General features: G+C 47.5%; 2 protein-coding genes across 2 annotated transcripts in view; one reads left to right on the forward strand and one right to left on the reverse strand.

Annotated features, from left to right (window-relative positions):
* Positions 1–5,083, forward strand: part of LTO1 (LTO1 maturation factor of ABCE1) — a 27,790-nt gene extending 22,707 nt beyond the window's left edge. Inside the window, exon 5 of the mRNA XM_059825958.1 lies at positions 4,136–5,083. Coding sequence (XP_059681941.1) covers positions 4,136–4,147 — 12 coding nt within the window. The 3' untranslated portion in view covers positions 4,148–5,083. The remainder of the gene's footprint in view (positions 1–4,135) is intronic.
* Positions 1–11,794, reverse strand: part of CCND1 (cyclin D1) — a 14,858-nt gene extending 3,064 nt beyond the window's left edge. Inside the window, exons 1-4 of the mRNA XM_059825953.1 lie at positions 11,430–11,794; positions 9,472–9,687; positions 8,696–8,855; positions 3,086–3,234 (exon numbers count right to left, since the gene is read on the reverse strand). Of these exons, the coding sequence (XP_059681936.1) occupies positions 3,086–3,234; positions 8,696–8,855; positions 9,472–9,687; positions 11,430–11,627 (723 nt within the window). The 5' untranslated portion in view covers positions 11,628–11,794. The remainder of the gene's footprint in view (positions 1–3,085; positions 3,235–8,695; positions 8,856–9,471; positions 9,688–11,429) is intronic.
* Between the last annotated feature and the right edge of the window lie 454 nt (positions 11,795–12,248).

Consider the following 12,248-nt stretch of genomic DNA (forward strand, 5'->3'; position numbering starts at 1 on the left):
GGAGTCCAGTCATGAATAATTACATAGGACTATGTAATGTTAAGGTAATTTTTGACCACGTAATTTTTTTTCCTGTGAGATTCTCAGAGTACAGCATGTTGTATTTTTTTAAAACATCATCTTTAGAATTTCTTATGAACAGACCGTGTCTTAAGCTACAGTTGAATGAACAATATTTTTTGCATGTTTTAGGCATTTTTGTTCAAGTAATTTCTTACTCAGATGACTCTTAGATGAATAGTTTGTCTGCAGGAATGTATTAGAGCTAGCAAAAATAACTGCAAAATGGAACATTCACTGTGAACAACCTCACCAAAGCTTTTTTCATTCTCAGTACTTCTTAACACTGAAAAGCAAATACAAAATTTGTGCATTACTCTGATAACTTCTCCCAACAACTTTTCTGCTTCACTACCCAAATTTTCAATGCCCACAGTTTGTTCAAGGTCATAAACCCTTCCTGGATTAATTAAGCTCCTCAGTGGAAAAAAAAAAGACTTGCTAGCTTAACTGATGTGGTCAAATACCTTTAACACACACAGTAGACATGATCAGACTCCAGGGTCAGATACTAAAGGAAACAAACAACAACAAAAAAGAAACTGCTTGGAAATCCTTTGTTACTGCCTGACCCGTTCTGGATAACAAGCACATGTTCGAAGGTGCCTCTGAGTAGGGGCAGGCAGGAGACGAATTCCAATGTACTAACAGACAGCATGGAAACCCAATCTAATCTAGTTTAGCAAATTTCTGGCCTGGAAATGAATGTCAGGTAAAATTCAATCTGTTTGGATGATGGGGTCAAGAATAGAATGATGGAAGACAGCCCAAGACTTCTAATTGTGATTATCTGACTTCTAATTACCCCTGATCAAAGGCAAAATGGGAAATTGGACTCCTACCAACGTAAACATGAACCATAAAGGAATTCCAATCAGGTGATATTCATTTTACTTTAGATTCAGCTTTCTTTGAGACTGAAGGTAAAAAAGTGTAATTATATAACCTGAAATCCAACAGACCAGCTGCTCTAGCTAATAGATAATCAGAGAGAATGTTAGCCATGTTATAATGCATGCTCTTAATATTTCAAGACAATCCAATATAAAGCATATTCATTTGTGCAGTCTGACAAGGGGAACCATCACTGTGGAGTAACAAACTTCATATACATGCTAATGAAATAAGATAATGGGAATAGCATTTGATACCATGGATTACACAGGCACATCTTACGGAAATTCTCTATGCAGGGGAATCATGCTGTGTATGAAACCAAGCAGTTCTCTCTACTCAAAGCACTAATAGTGAAAAATGCTGTTGCCTTACTCCATTACAAACACAACAGTATACATACACATCAGTGTAATTTTATGATGCTTATGTTCTGCTGCAACCTATACAAAAACCTTACTTCTAACTCTAGCTGCTTTAACACATGAATATATTTAGCAAGGAAAGCTGGAGGGGTGTTACTTCCGTTTAAAGCTCTTAAGTTTGGGTCATACAGATTATGGCCTTGCAATGACTCTGGACAATAAAAAAGAAATAAGCAAGGATTGTCCTTCTTGCTAAAACTACTTTCTTCTCTTTTAAAAGAACTCTGTCATCAACTAAGTCAAGTCACATAAGGACATGCTGCTATTCTCCAAGATGTGAGAATCTGCTTCAATGCTTTGTATCAGGAATGATTAAATGTTTTTGTTCGAATCAGCTACTGTCAAAACAGATAGCGAGCCTAGTATTTTTCCTCACTACCTGCTTCAAATATCTCGCGCTGGATGGTGGCCAACCATACACTGAAATATCTGCATTGTTCACAAACTGACTAAAAGCATTACATGTACATACCAAACTGAGCAGCATTTTATTTCAGCATTTGAAGTTCTTATAGTATTTAACATTTCAGCACTGGATCCGTTATTACTTTAGCTGCAGTAATGTAAATGGCAAAAATAATGTGCTCAACAGAGGCATTGTTAAGGTGATCAAAATAATAAGCTGAGATATCATATTTGTCAGCAATTGTTTCATATAGTCTATCAAAAGTAAAATATTCTTTTGTGAATAATTAATTACTATGCATTAATCTTACCAGAAATCACTCAATCCTGTCAACAAAGTCCAATTATACAAACCTAGTTTTGCAGTGTCTCAACTAGTAGAGTTTTCTATGTATTTAAATTATTAACATGTAAAATAATTTAACAGCGTCTCAAAGATTCTGCCGCTAACCACAGAGTTGTCTTTATTTGACTCATTGTCCAGTGCTTGGAGACCTCACAAGAACCTTTTTAAAGCATCTATTTATTGGTCTTCCACATTGTTACAAAACAAAGCTCAACTCTGCCCCAACTTCACACACCATTATGACATGGATCATTGACTTTAGGTCTTCCTTGTAGGCTCCCTTCCTGGCCCATTCACTCATGAAAGGTTTATTGCTCACTAGTTACTGATGTGCATCTCCTGGAAGCTGCAGGGCAAAATGAGAGTCCTGTGAGGACCATCTACCTTGTCAGAAAGTCGTGGGACAAGCATTTGTTCCGAAAAGGAATTCAATACCAGCTACTGTGCAGGTCTAGCACATAATAAACCAAATTAGATCATTAGAACTCTTTTAAGAAGGGCTTTTTCACACCACTTGGCACAATAAAAGGCCTCAAGAATGGTCAAAGATAAGGTCAGAGATACCACGAGGTCTCAGAAGCTATTTCCTCGTCTTATTTTCAAAGTTTTCATTTTTCATAGACTCCTGGTTTAATTACCTACAACCAAACACAGCCTCTGCAACGTCCTAAATCGATACAGGGTTTCCTTTGCTTTGTCAGATACGCCTCTCTTACAAACCCTAGAGCTGGATGTGGCAGTCCTATCAGTGAACTGCAGCAACGTCATCACCGATTATTAATGGATATAATGACAGCTAAATAACTAGGACGGACACAAGAGAACACGTTCAAAAACCCCACTCTGAGGTTTAACTTTCATCAAGATTTACTGTCAGATTAGCTACTACGCAGTAAGCAGGCATTCATTCTTAAACTCTAAGGCAGGAGATCAACCAAGAGAAAGAGTCACTTACCGGATCACATTTGATAACTTGTGATAGGAAATGTGTGAGGCATTGATAGGAGAGGAAAGTGTTAGTGTTCCCCAGATGCAGGCCTTGCACAGCTGCTACCACACTGCCAGCTGCGATCATGGAAGGTGGGTTTGAAATAAATTTAATATCTGTATGAAGAAAGAAGAGAGAGAAAAAAAAAAAAAGACTGAAATGATTGCTTTAGGAGAAGCCTGCCCATACACATACACTCTTCCACCAGCATGGCTTCAGCTGCCAACTATTGCATCCAAAAAGGTAGGGAAAACCGTGAGCAGAAAGGTGCCTCCTGCTCTAAACTGTTACAGGTCCAAACCTGTAAACGCTTACCCACATGAGCAACTGTGCTTGAGCGAGTAGCCCTTCTTAGCACTAAGCCTGGGAGGCCATTCATCACTTCGAGGTATTTTTATCATAAGCAGGCCCCCATTCTTCAAATGTTAAAATACTTTGCTCATGTGAGTAATGCCACCGGGGCCAATGGCACTATACATCTGAGAAAACCTGTTCGCATTCTTAAGTGTTTCGCATGATCAGATCCTAGGTGCACTCTAACAAGGCGTCCTCGGGCCCTTTAAAGCAGAAACCTTTGCACTGACATTCAAAGGAATATAGCTTTAATGAACAACATCAACAAAAAGAAAGAGAAAGACTGCTTAACCCCATCAGGAGGCAGATAATCCATATTTAAATTAAGGTTTCATCTTAAAAATGCTTTGTCTCAACCTAGTCTCTTGTCAGTGGCTGCCATCCATCCTGGCAACAGGGATTTAATGTAAATGTGGCATAACTAAGTGACGGGGGTCCCAAGAATTGGCGGACAATCAGTTACATTCTGATGTGACACCATGCTGACAAGAGGCTGGGCCCCCTTCCAGCCTGCATTGCTGTAGGTCTCTCCACAAAGCCACTCCCATGATTCCTTAAGGGGCTATCTCTGCCATTTAGCATGTTTTTGGTTTGGTTTTTGTTTTGGTTTTTTAATAATAAAATAATCCACATTTTAATGCTAAGACTCTTTCTGCTGAACAGGAATGCGTTTGATCCGTGGCAGTGTGCACCTCGGAGGAGAATCAGAAACAAAGGAAGTAAAAGTGGCACAAGTAAACGTCTCATTTTGTGATGAAGAAAGGGAAATGCCACATCATACGCAAGAACCTGAGATACATTCCTTCAGCTTTTATCAGAATACAGCTTCCGCTGGGTTGAAAAAATATAAACCATCTGTCAAACCCTTGAATGAAATCAAAGGAACGGACAGCTTAGAGGGCTCAGTGGAAGAGTTTAAGTATTAAATCGTGCATCTACTCCATTATGATAAAATAACTTTTGTGTAAAGATTTTACCAGTGAAACTAAAGACTTCAGGACGCTGTGCAAGTCCTCTCTCCGAATCTATTCATACACCTCTGACACTCCATTGTAGCCCAGACCAATACCCACCTTCAAAGGGGCATTTCGCCCAGTGTTCTACGAACCTTCAGAATTAAACTGATACGATGAATTGTGGCCAAACTTTTGTGATGCACTGCCAGTGAAAAGGCAAGCCCGATCTAAAGTCATCTCATTTATGTTACCGTGCTTAAAATAAAATTAATTTATCCCTTTTTCCTAATCTGCCCACTTCCGGGCAGATATAAATACACGCACCTTCTAGCAAGCTTCTGTCATTCCCAAAAATCAAAATAGTCCAGACTGCTTATTGACACTACATGCATTCCAAAGCCAGTCCCCTAACTGAAATACTGATACACAGTTGCAGGTAGACTTCAGAAATGAGGGATTTCAGTAGGCAAGCATGAATTCCACCAAGATTGGGCTGCTCAGAGGGGTTCGGCGGCAGCGCGTTCACACCACTATTTACCGAGCTCCACAAACAGAACATGACCAAAATGTGTCAGTTTAATGAGTCTGTCCTGACAGGATCACGTTTGGGATTAATATTTGCGTTCTTCTTTTAAATGGAGCAGTAAACAAGAACATGAATTCATAGTCACACCCTCATTCTTTCCAAGGTGGAAAAGTGATAATGAAGTTTAAATGACCAGTTTGTGTCTGTCCCTATAACCACTCCAGACAAGCAGCATGGACTGCCTTTTTGTTGCAACTCAACAAGGAATTATTTGTGGCAGAGGCCACTAATTTCAGCATATTAATCAGGGGGCCCCTCTCGCCTGTAATTGGATGCCCCCAAGTGAAGAGTGTGGCATCATTGTCAGCCTCCATCGCCTCATCTTGCGCTATTGAGCGCTCAGGAACAAGGGGGCTTCGGTGAGATGAATTAGACCTGACACAGCCACAATGGGGTAGGGGGCCCCATCAATTGAAGCACACATCCCCAGTAGCCTATCTGAGACTTCATCCAAAAAGAATAAACAACTTCAGCGTTGTTAAAAAGAGAGAGAGAGAGAGAGAGAGAGGAGGGGGAGGAGAGAGAAGAATGCCAGCCACCCTGAAGGGAGGACAAAGCAGGCATATAGGCGCTGCAGCGCTTTAAAAAAAATTCCTAACAAGGCGAGTCACCCCTTTTCCTTTTTAAATGGAGCAGCAATTCCATCCGTCTGGAGAGCTGGGGGCTATGAATGAAAATCTTTTCATTGAGGCAAATCAAAACTGCGAACATAAATCACTTGCTGCAAGATGCAACAGGTTCCAACTGGTCACATACCTTGAGACTCCCAATTTTATAAAGGCCAGAGAATAGGAGAATTGTAACACGCTTGTTTCAAAGGGGGATCTTTCCTTCTCCATCCGAGAGGAGGAAAGCAACAACAATGATAATGGCAATAATAATAATATAAAAGGAGCCTGGTATGTTTTGATAACCAGAGGAACATAATGAAATGCTGAAGCTCCAATATTTGTTGCTATTCATTGTTATGCTTGTATAGAGCTGCAGTTCTCCCTCAACACTGGTCTTAACTTGGGCCAAAAGAGGCCTGCTTCCTTTTGAGCTCTCCCTGCCTTGCTCGGCCATGCCAAAGCCCCATTCATTAAGCTCAATTATGTGTTAACTTCAAACAACCCTTGGTAATTTTTTTTCTTTTTCTCCCGAACCTACCACAGCACAAAGACATCCTTTGGTGAAAATGGATTTTTTAAAACTAAACCAAATCAAACAAATCCACTTCTACTAGCCAGACAACTGAAGAGGGAGCTTAGAAGGAATTCCCCTCAACTTCACCTTGCAGTGTAACCTTCTCTTTCTGGAGCAAACACATACGCACGCATCTACAAGCACTTCCACAGCCTTCACCTTGTTAAGCCAACTGGCGGAGATTTTATTTTCTAAGCAAGCATTATTTTGCTGCCTTTTCTTAGGAGACCCTCCTTTACAGTAGAGGACACGGGCTTGTACTTCAAGCGAAGGGTACGCTGCACTTGCCCCTGAAGCCACTTAAGCGAGTGTCAGTGTTTCCAGTGGACTTTGGATTGGGCCCCTCAGCATCCAGGCAGCACTACGCATTTGCAGTCCATCTAGGTTCATTTTGGCAAGGGGAAATACAACACAACCCAGCAACAGCAAAGCAAAGTCCAGATGCTACTTTGAGCCACATGTGATCTTCACTAGCCAACAAAGAAGTCATGAGGAAAGCAAGAGGTAGAGAAAATCCTGACATCCAAAAATAACAATAAAAATACAGAGCCTAGTGGCAGCCTTCCTGAGCGCTCTTTCCCCAGGCAATATTCCCAACTTCAGTAGGGAGCTGAAGAGGGCCCCAATTCTGGTGAGCTCAGTACTGTTTCTTTTAAAAGCTAAGTAAAACTCCCAGAACATGGTTCTCATTTACTGATCCATTCTCCAGCTGTGGTGCGTAGCAGTGTTAAATAAAGGCTCTGGATGTGCTTCCTAAAAGAAACACAACAACACCGACAGTAGATCAAAGTACTGGACTCTTAGCAAGTCTCCAACCTTTGAACTACTCTTGTTTTCATCCCTGTCAATGCCAACACAACAACCTAGGTTAAACATCCCCACATCCAAAGGGGAGGCCGGGTAGCTGTTCTTTTTAGCTAACAGCCGAGGAAGCTTCAAACTTAGCAAATAGTGCATTCGGAGTCGCAGCAGCCTTATCTGGTAGAATCTGGCATGGAGAGTTACGTCTGATTTTCCCAAAATGTTGCTGCAGGTAGTCTGAAGGCTGCTTGGAGGTTGTAGCGCTCTGAACACCGAGCATTATTTCAGGCAATCTAATTTACGAACTGCCCGTTACGCTGATGTTAGGCCCAGGATGAAGAGCAATGCCAGTGTTTATAAATGTCTCTTTTATGGCTTGGTCGTGCTATCTTTAGGCCTTGCAGTAGGGCCAATTCTGTGAAATAAAATGTTTCTTCTGAGTGCCTGCAATCTTTCTTCAATCTTTTTACCAAATCCATCTCTGGAAAATAAACTACACAACATTAATTTGTGCCATTGACCACACACATCCCACCGAGGTTTTCAAGTGTGGATACCTCTTCTCAAGTCCAAATGCAGGCTTGATCTCTTTTTTTTTTGAGCACAACTGCTACTGAATATTAACATTTACTAAAGCACTGTATCTCCTTTACACTACGTTTTTATCAGTGTCAACAGAGGGTCTGGCATTCCTCTTTACGTGCTACTGCAAAAGAACATTTGCTTTGGCTGCTTTTTCTTCCTTTGCCATCCCTGGATTGGTCTCGCCATACTAAAAGAAAACGCGCCGAACACTTTTTGTTTAAACAGAGCGTCTTCCCTCTAGAACGTCTTTTGTCCCTGCTCCTCCACTCTGTCCTGTGGGAACAGCGAGATCTGGAGAACAGAAAGACTCTTCTAAAAACCTTTTTTTCCTTCCTGCTTGCTAGGGTTCAGTGGGTAAAGCCGGTACACGCACAAATGCATACACACACAGTCCACATGCAAACATGGAACTTCAAAAGGACCAGTGCTCGCGCACGCACGGTGCCCTTGAAACCAAAGACCGGGCCTCTGCAGAGCTGGCCTAGCGAACAGTCGGCGTCTTTGGAGGCCGGCCCTGCACATGGCTTCAGCACAGCACGTGGTCAGAAGGGCGCAGATGGCAGCGGCTCGGTCCTGTGCCAGGAAAGCCTCTGTGCCGCGTGGCCCTCCTCCAATCCACCAGCCACCGAGGAGGGGGGAAGAGGCAACTTGAAGAGGGAAGTTTTAAAACCCCCACGCAGAGCTATTCACAAGCAAAATCTCCTTCCGCCTTTAAAATCTGTCTTAAGAATGAATCCACGCGGGGAGGGATTCCCCGTACGGGCAGTAAGCCTTTTGCAGCCCCCACATAAAACCTGGTGCGCAGAGGTGAAGAAATCGTGCCACGCTGAGCTGCGGCTCCGCGGCTAAGCTACAAAGAGGGGGGTACTTCTCCCCCCCCCACCCGACAACGCCACATACTCAACTCAGAAGCAAAACACCTTCTGAAAAAACTTACCTCTGCGAAGTAATCCACCTTCTGCAAACAACAAGGGGCAATAATCGGGGCTTAAACTACCTCCCCACAGCTCTGCGAGCTCGCTGTAGACCACAGCTACGGGAAGCTTTACAAGCCGGGGGTAGGTGCGTGTAGGGGAGCAACACGCTTTGCTTAACGTGCAGGGCTCATACCTGTAGCGCACAGAGCCACAAAAGTCTGAGCATGTTTACGGATGATCTGCTTGGTGTCCTCTGCCAGAGGCATTTTAGTAAGGAAATGTTCAATGAAATCGTGGGGGGTCATTGCGGCCAGATTCCATTTCAGCTTATTCACCAGAAGCAGCTCCATTTGCTGCAAAGAGAAGAGGGAGGGAGGGGGGAGAAGAGAAGAGGAAGGGGAAGAGGGGAAAAGGCGGTTAGCGCGGCTCACGCACGGTCGGACGAGCAGCATCCGCGGCCGGACCGGCCAGCTCCCAGCCGAGCCCGCTTCCCCGGCGGGGGGCGGGTGGGGGGGGCGGCGGGAAGAGGGGTCCTCCCGCGGCGGAGCCCCGGCTCAGGCGGCGGCCGGAGGGCGCCAGGCCGCCCCCCGCCGGGGAGCGCCCGCCGCTGCCCCCCGCGCGGCCGCCAGGGGGCGCCCGCGCCGCGCCCAGCCGCGCGGTGGCGGCGGGTCCGGCCGGGGCAGCCCGCGGGCCGGGGCGCGGGGGGCGGCCGCCGGGCACGGGCTCGGGCTCGGGCTCGGGCTCGGGCTCGGACACGGCCCGGGCCCCGGCCCCGTTCCCTCCCGGGCTGCCGCCGGGGTTCCGGCTCCTGCGGCCGCGGGGAGCGGCTCCGGCCCGCCGCCGGCACCCCCGCCAGCGGGGAGGCAGCCCCCTCTCCCCGCCTGCCCCGTGTCGGGGGGCTTCCTAATCGGCGTTTTTGGTTTGGGTGTGGGTTTTTTTTTCCCCTGAGGTGGTTAAACGTGAAATTACCAGTAATTCGTCGGGTCTAATGGAGTTATCTGTATAAATGCACAGTTTTTCTGCGGTCAGAGGAATAGTTTCCTTCATTTTTGAAGCCACAAACATGCAGGTAGCTCCGAGCAATTGCAATCGGCTTTTCTTGAGGGGTTCAAACGACAAAAATCTGTCCAAATAATTCATAGCCAAGGGGAAAACTTCCTCTTCGCACTTCTGCTCCTCGCAAACCTGGAAGAAGGAGAGAGATCGTTGAAGAATAATTTAATACAGGCGAAAGCCAGGCTTGTCCCGCCGCCCTCGTCTTCCCTCCCCCCCAGCCCCCAGGCTTTGCAGGGCAAGGTTGAGGGAGAGGAGGGGGAAAAGCGGTTGGGGGAAACGGATAAATAAGGGAAAAACAGAGGCATCAAAGAAAATGAAAGAGAAAGTCACGAGTGACAAAGTGGGGAGCAATGTGGCGTTAGAAATCCGGAGGCGATTCATGGTAAAAGGGGGGGGGGGGGGCGGGGGGGAATTGAAGAAGAGGTCTGTCCCCATCTTTCCAGCCCCTGGAAGAAATTTTAAAAAAGGGAAGAAAAAGAAAAGCGGAGGAAAATGCGAGCCCCCGTGTCTGGGAATGGGGTGCAGGGCCGGGCTTGCCCCCGGATTGATGTATTTCGCTTTTATTTTTTCATCCAATTCGCCGTTGTGCTGCCGATTCCCCTCTCTGGTCGAGACACAAAGGTGGCGTCCAGCCTCATTTCCCCAGACGTCATCTTTTCAAAAAATATTTAAAAATATTTAAAAATTTTTTCGAGCTCTCAAAAAAGGTTGAAAATGAAGCGGCGGGGGTCCTTTACCGAGCCCCGTGCCGATGGTCCTGCTGGGGGGCTCCGGGGAGGCCCCCCGAAGTGAAATTCACCGCCTCCCTCTCTCGCCCTGCAGCACAGCCGGGCGCGACATTTCCCAGAGCGAGGCAGGGCGCTGCGCTTTCAAAAATTAATTAAAAATAGATCGCGGGCGCCCAGGGCTTCCGAAAAGGCATGAAAATGTAGCCCAGCTCCTGGGGCTCCCGCTGGGAGCCCCCCCAGACGTGTCCCGCAGGGGACGAGGCCCTTTCCAGCTCTCTTTTCCCAGGCGACCTTGCAGACGGCCGCCGCAGCACAAGCGTGCCTTTGAGGGGTGACCACAGCTCGAGCCTCTCTTCGCGCTGAACAAAGAAACTTTCACCCTCCAACTCCCCCAAGAAAGGCCGGAGCCCCTCCGGCCGGTCCCCCTGCCCGCAGCCCCAGCGGGGTCCCCCGGCCCCCGACCTTCTTCCCCCGGCCCCCTTCCCCCGCTCCCCCCCGCAACACACACCCTTGGCTTGCTCCCCGGGACTTTCTTAATTTTTCTCCCGATTAATAAACACTTTTGCTTTGCAAATAAAAGAACAAAGATGGCGCATAATACTGGCACGGGCAGCCGCTTGCATACGTGTACAAGGATATTAATTTAAAATAAAATCCCCAGAAAAAAGTAACTGGCAGGGTTTCCCGGCGGCCCCGCACGGCACGGCCGGGGGCTCGGCGGCCCGGGCCGCTCCCCGGCGGGGCGGCGGACGGGGGGTACGGCTCCTCTCCGCGCTCCCCTCCGCCGGTACCGCCTCGCCCCGACGGCCGGAAAAGGTGCGGGGGCACCCCCCGACCCCCGACGCGGTGTGCCGGGGGGGTGGAGGGGGGGTGTCGTCCGCCGCCCCTCCGCGGCGGGACGCGACTGCTGCAGCGGGGATAAAGAGGCGGCAATAACGGCGGCGGCGATCGCAACCCCGGCCCGCGTCCCGTCGTTACACGCGGGCGTCTCCGAAGCCAGAGCAACGTGTGCCGCGCCGGGGAACTCATTTCGGGGGCGGGGGGGGGGGGGGGGGGGGAGCGGCAGGAGATGGGGGAGCAGCTCTCCGGCTTGATTCCCCTCGGAGCCGAGGCTTGCAAAGAAAATCCCCGAAAGATACAAACCTCCAACATCCAAGTGGCAACTATTTTCCTCATATATGGCAAGATTTCTTTCTGCACGCACTTGAAGTAGGAGACGGAGGGCGAGCAGGTCTCCTCCGCCTTCAGCATTGTCTGCAGCACCCTGTCATTGAGGAGGTTGGCATCTAGGTAGGCTCGTCGGATGGTCTCCACCTCGCAGCACAGCAGCTGATGTTCCATGTCTGCCTCCGTCGTCTCGAGTCAGTTCTCTGCAGCAGGACTGAGTCAGTCGCTCGCTCGCTCCCTCTCTTCCCCTTCCAGGAGTCCCTTGGATGCTGCTTCTGCTACTGCCGCTACAGCCCTCTGGAGGCTGCAAAACTTTCTAACTTCCAACAAAATTCTCCCTGTGACGTTACTGTTGTTAAGCAGAGATCAAAGCACGAGAGAGAATGAGAAAGAGAGAGAGAGAGAGCCAAAAGCAAGGGGCAGAGCCCTAAAGCCATCCCATAGGCTTCAAGTCCTTCCCCTTTGCTTAGCTTATAGAGAGCAGGGTTTTAATGCAAATGCAAATGAGACAAGGGCTTGCTTTCTTCAAGGGCAAGGGAGAGGTGGGGGAAACCCAAATTGTCTCTTCAGTGTATCATGCATAATTTTAAAAATGGAGCGAGTTCGGTAGTGGGAGCCAAATGATGAATGGGGCTAGGCCACACACAGACACGCAGGGATATAAATACGGGGAGACTGGGTTGGTACGGTTTTACCGGGGGCAGCGGGGAGGGGGAGCAGGCCGGTACCAATGCGTCGCTGTTCGTTATCAATTATTATTACTGCCGTCACCGACGCGTACCTGCGGTATCTGTC

Source organism: Gavia stellata, chromosome 17 (assembly GCF_030936135.1).
Source record: "Gavia stellata isolate bGavSte3 chromosome 17, bGavSte3.hap2, whole genome shotgun sequence".
Lineage (NCBI taxonomy): Eukaryota > Metazoa > Chordata > Aves > Gaviiformes > Gaviidae > Gavia > Gavia stellata.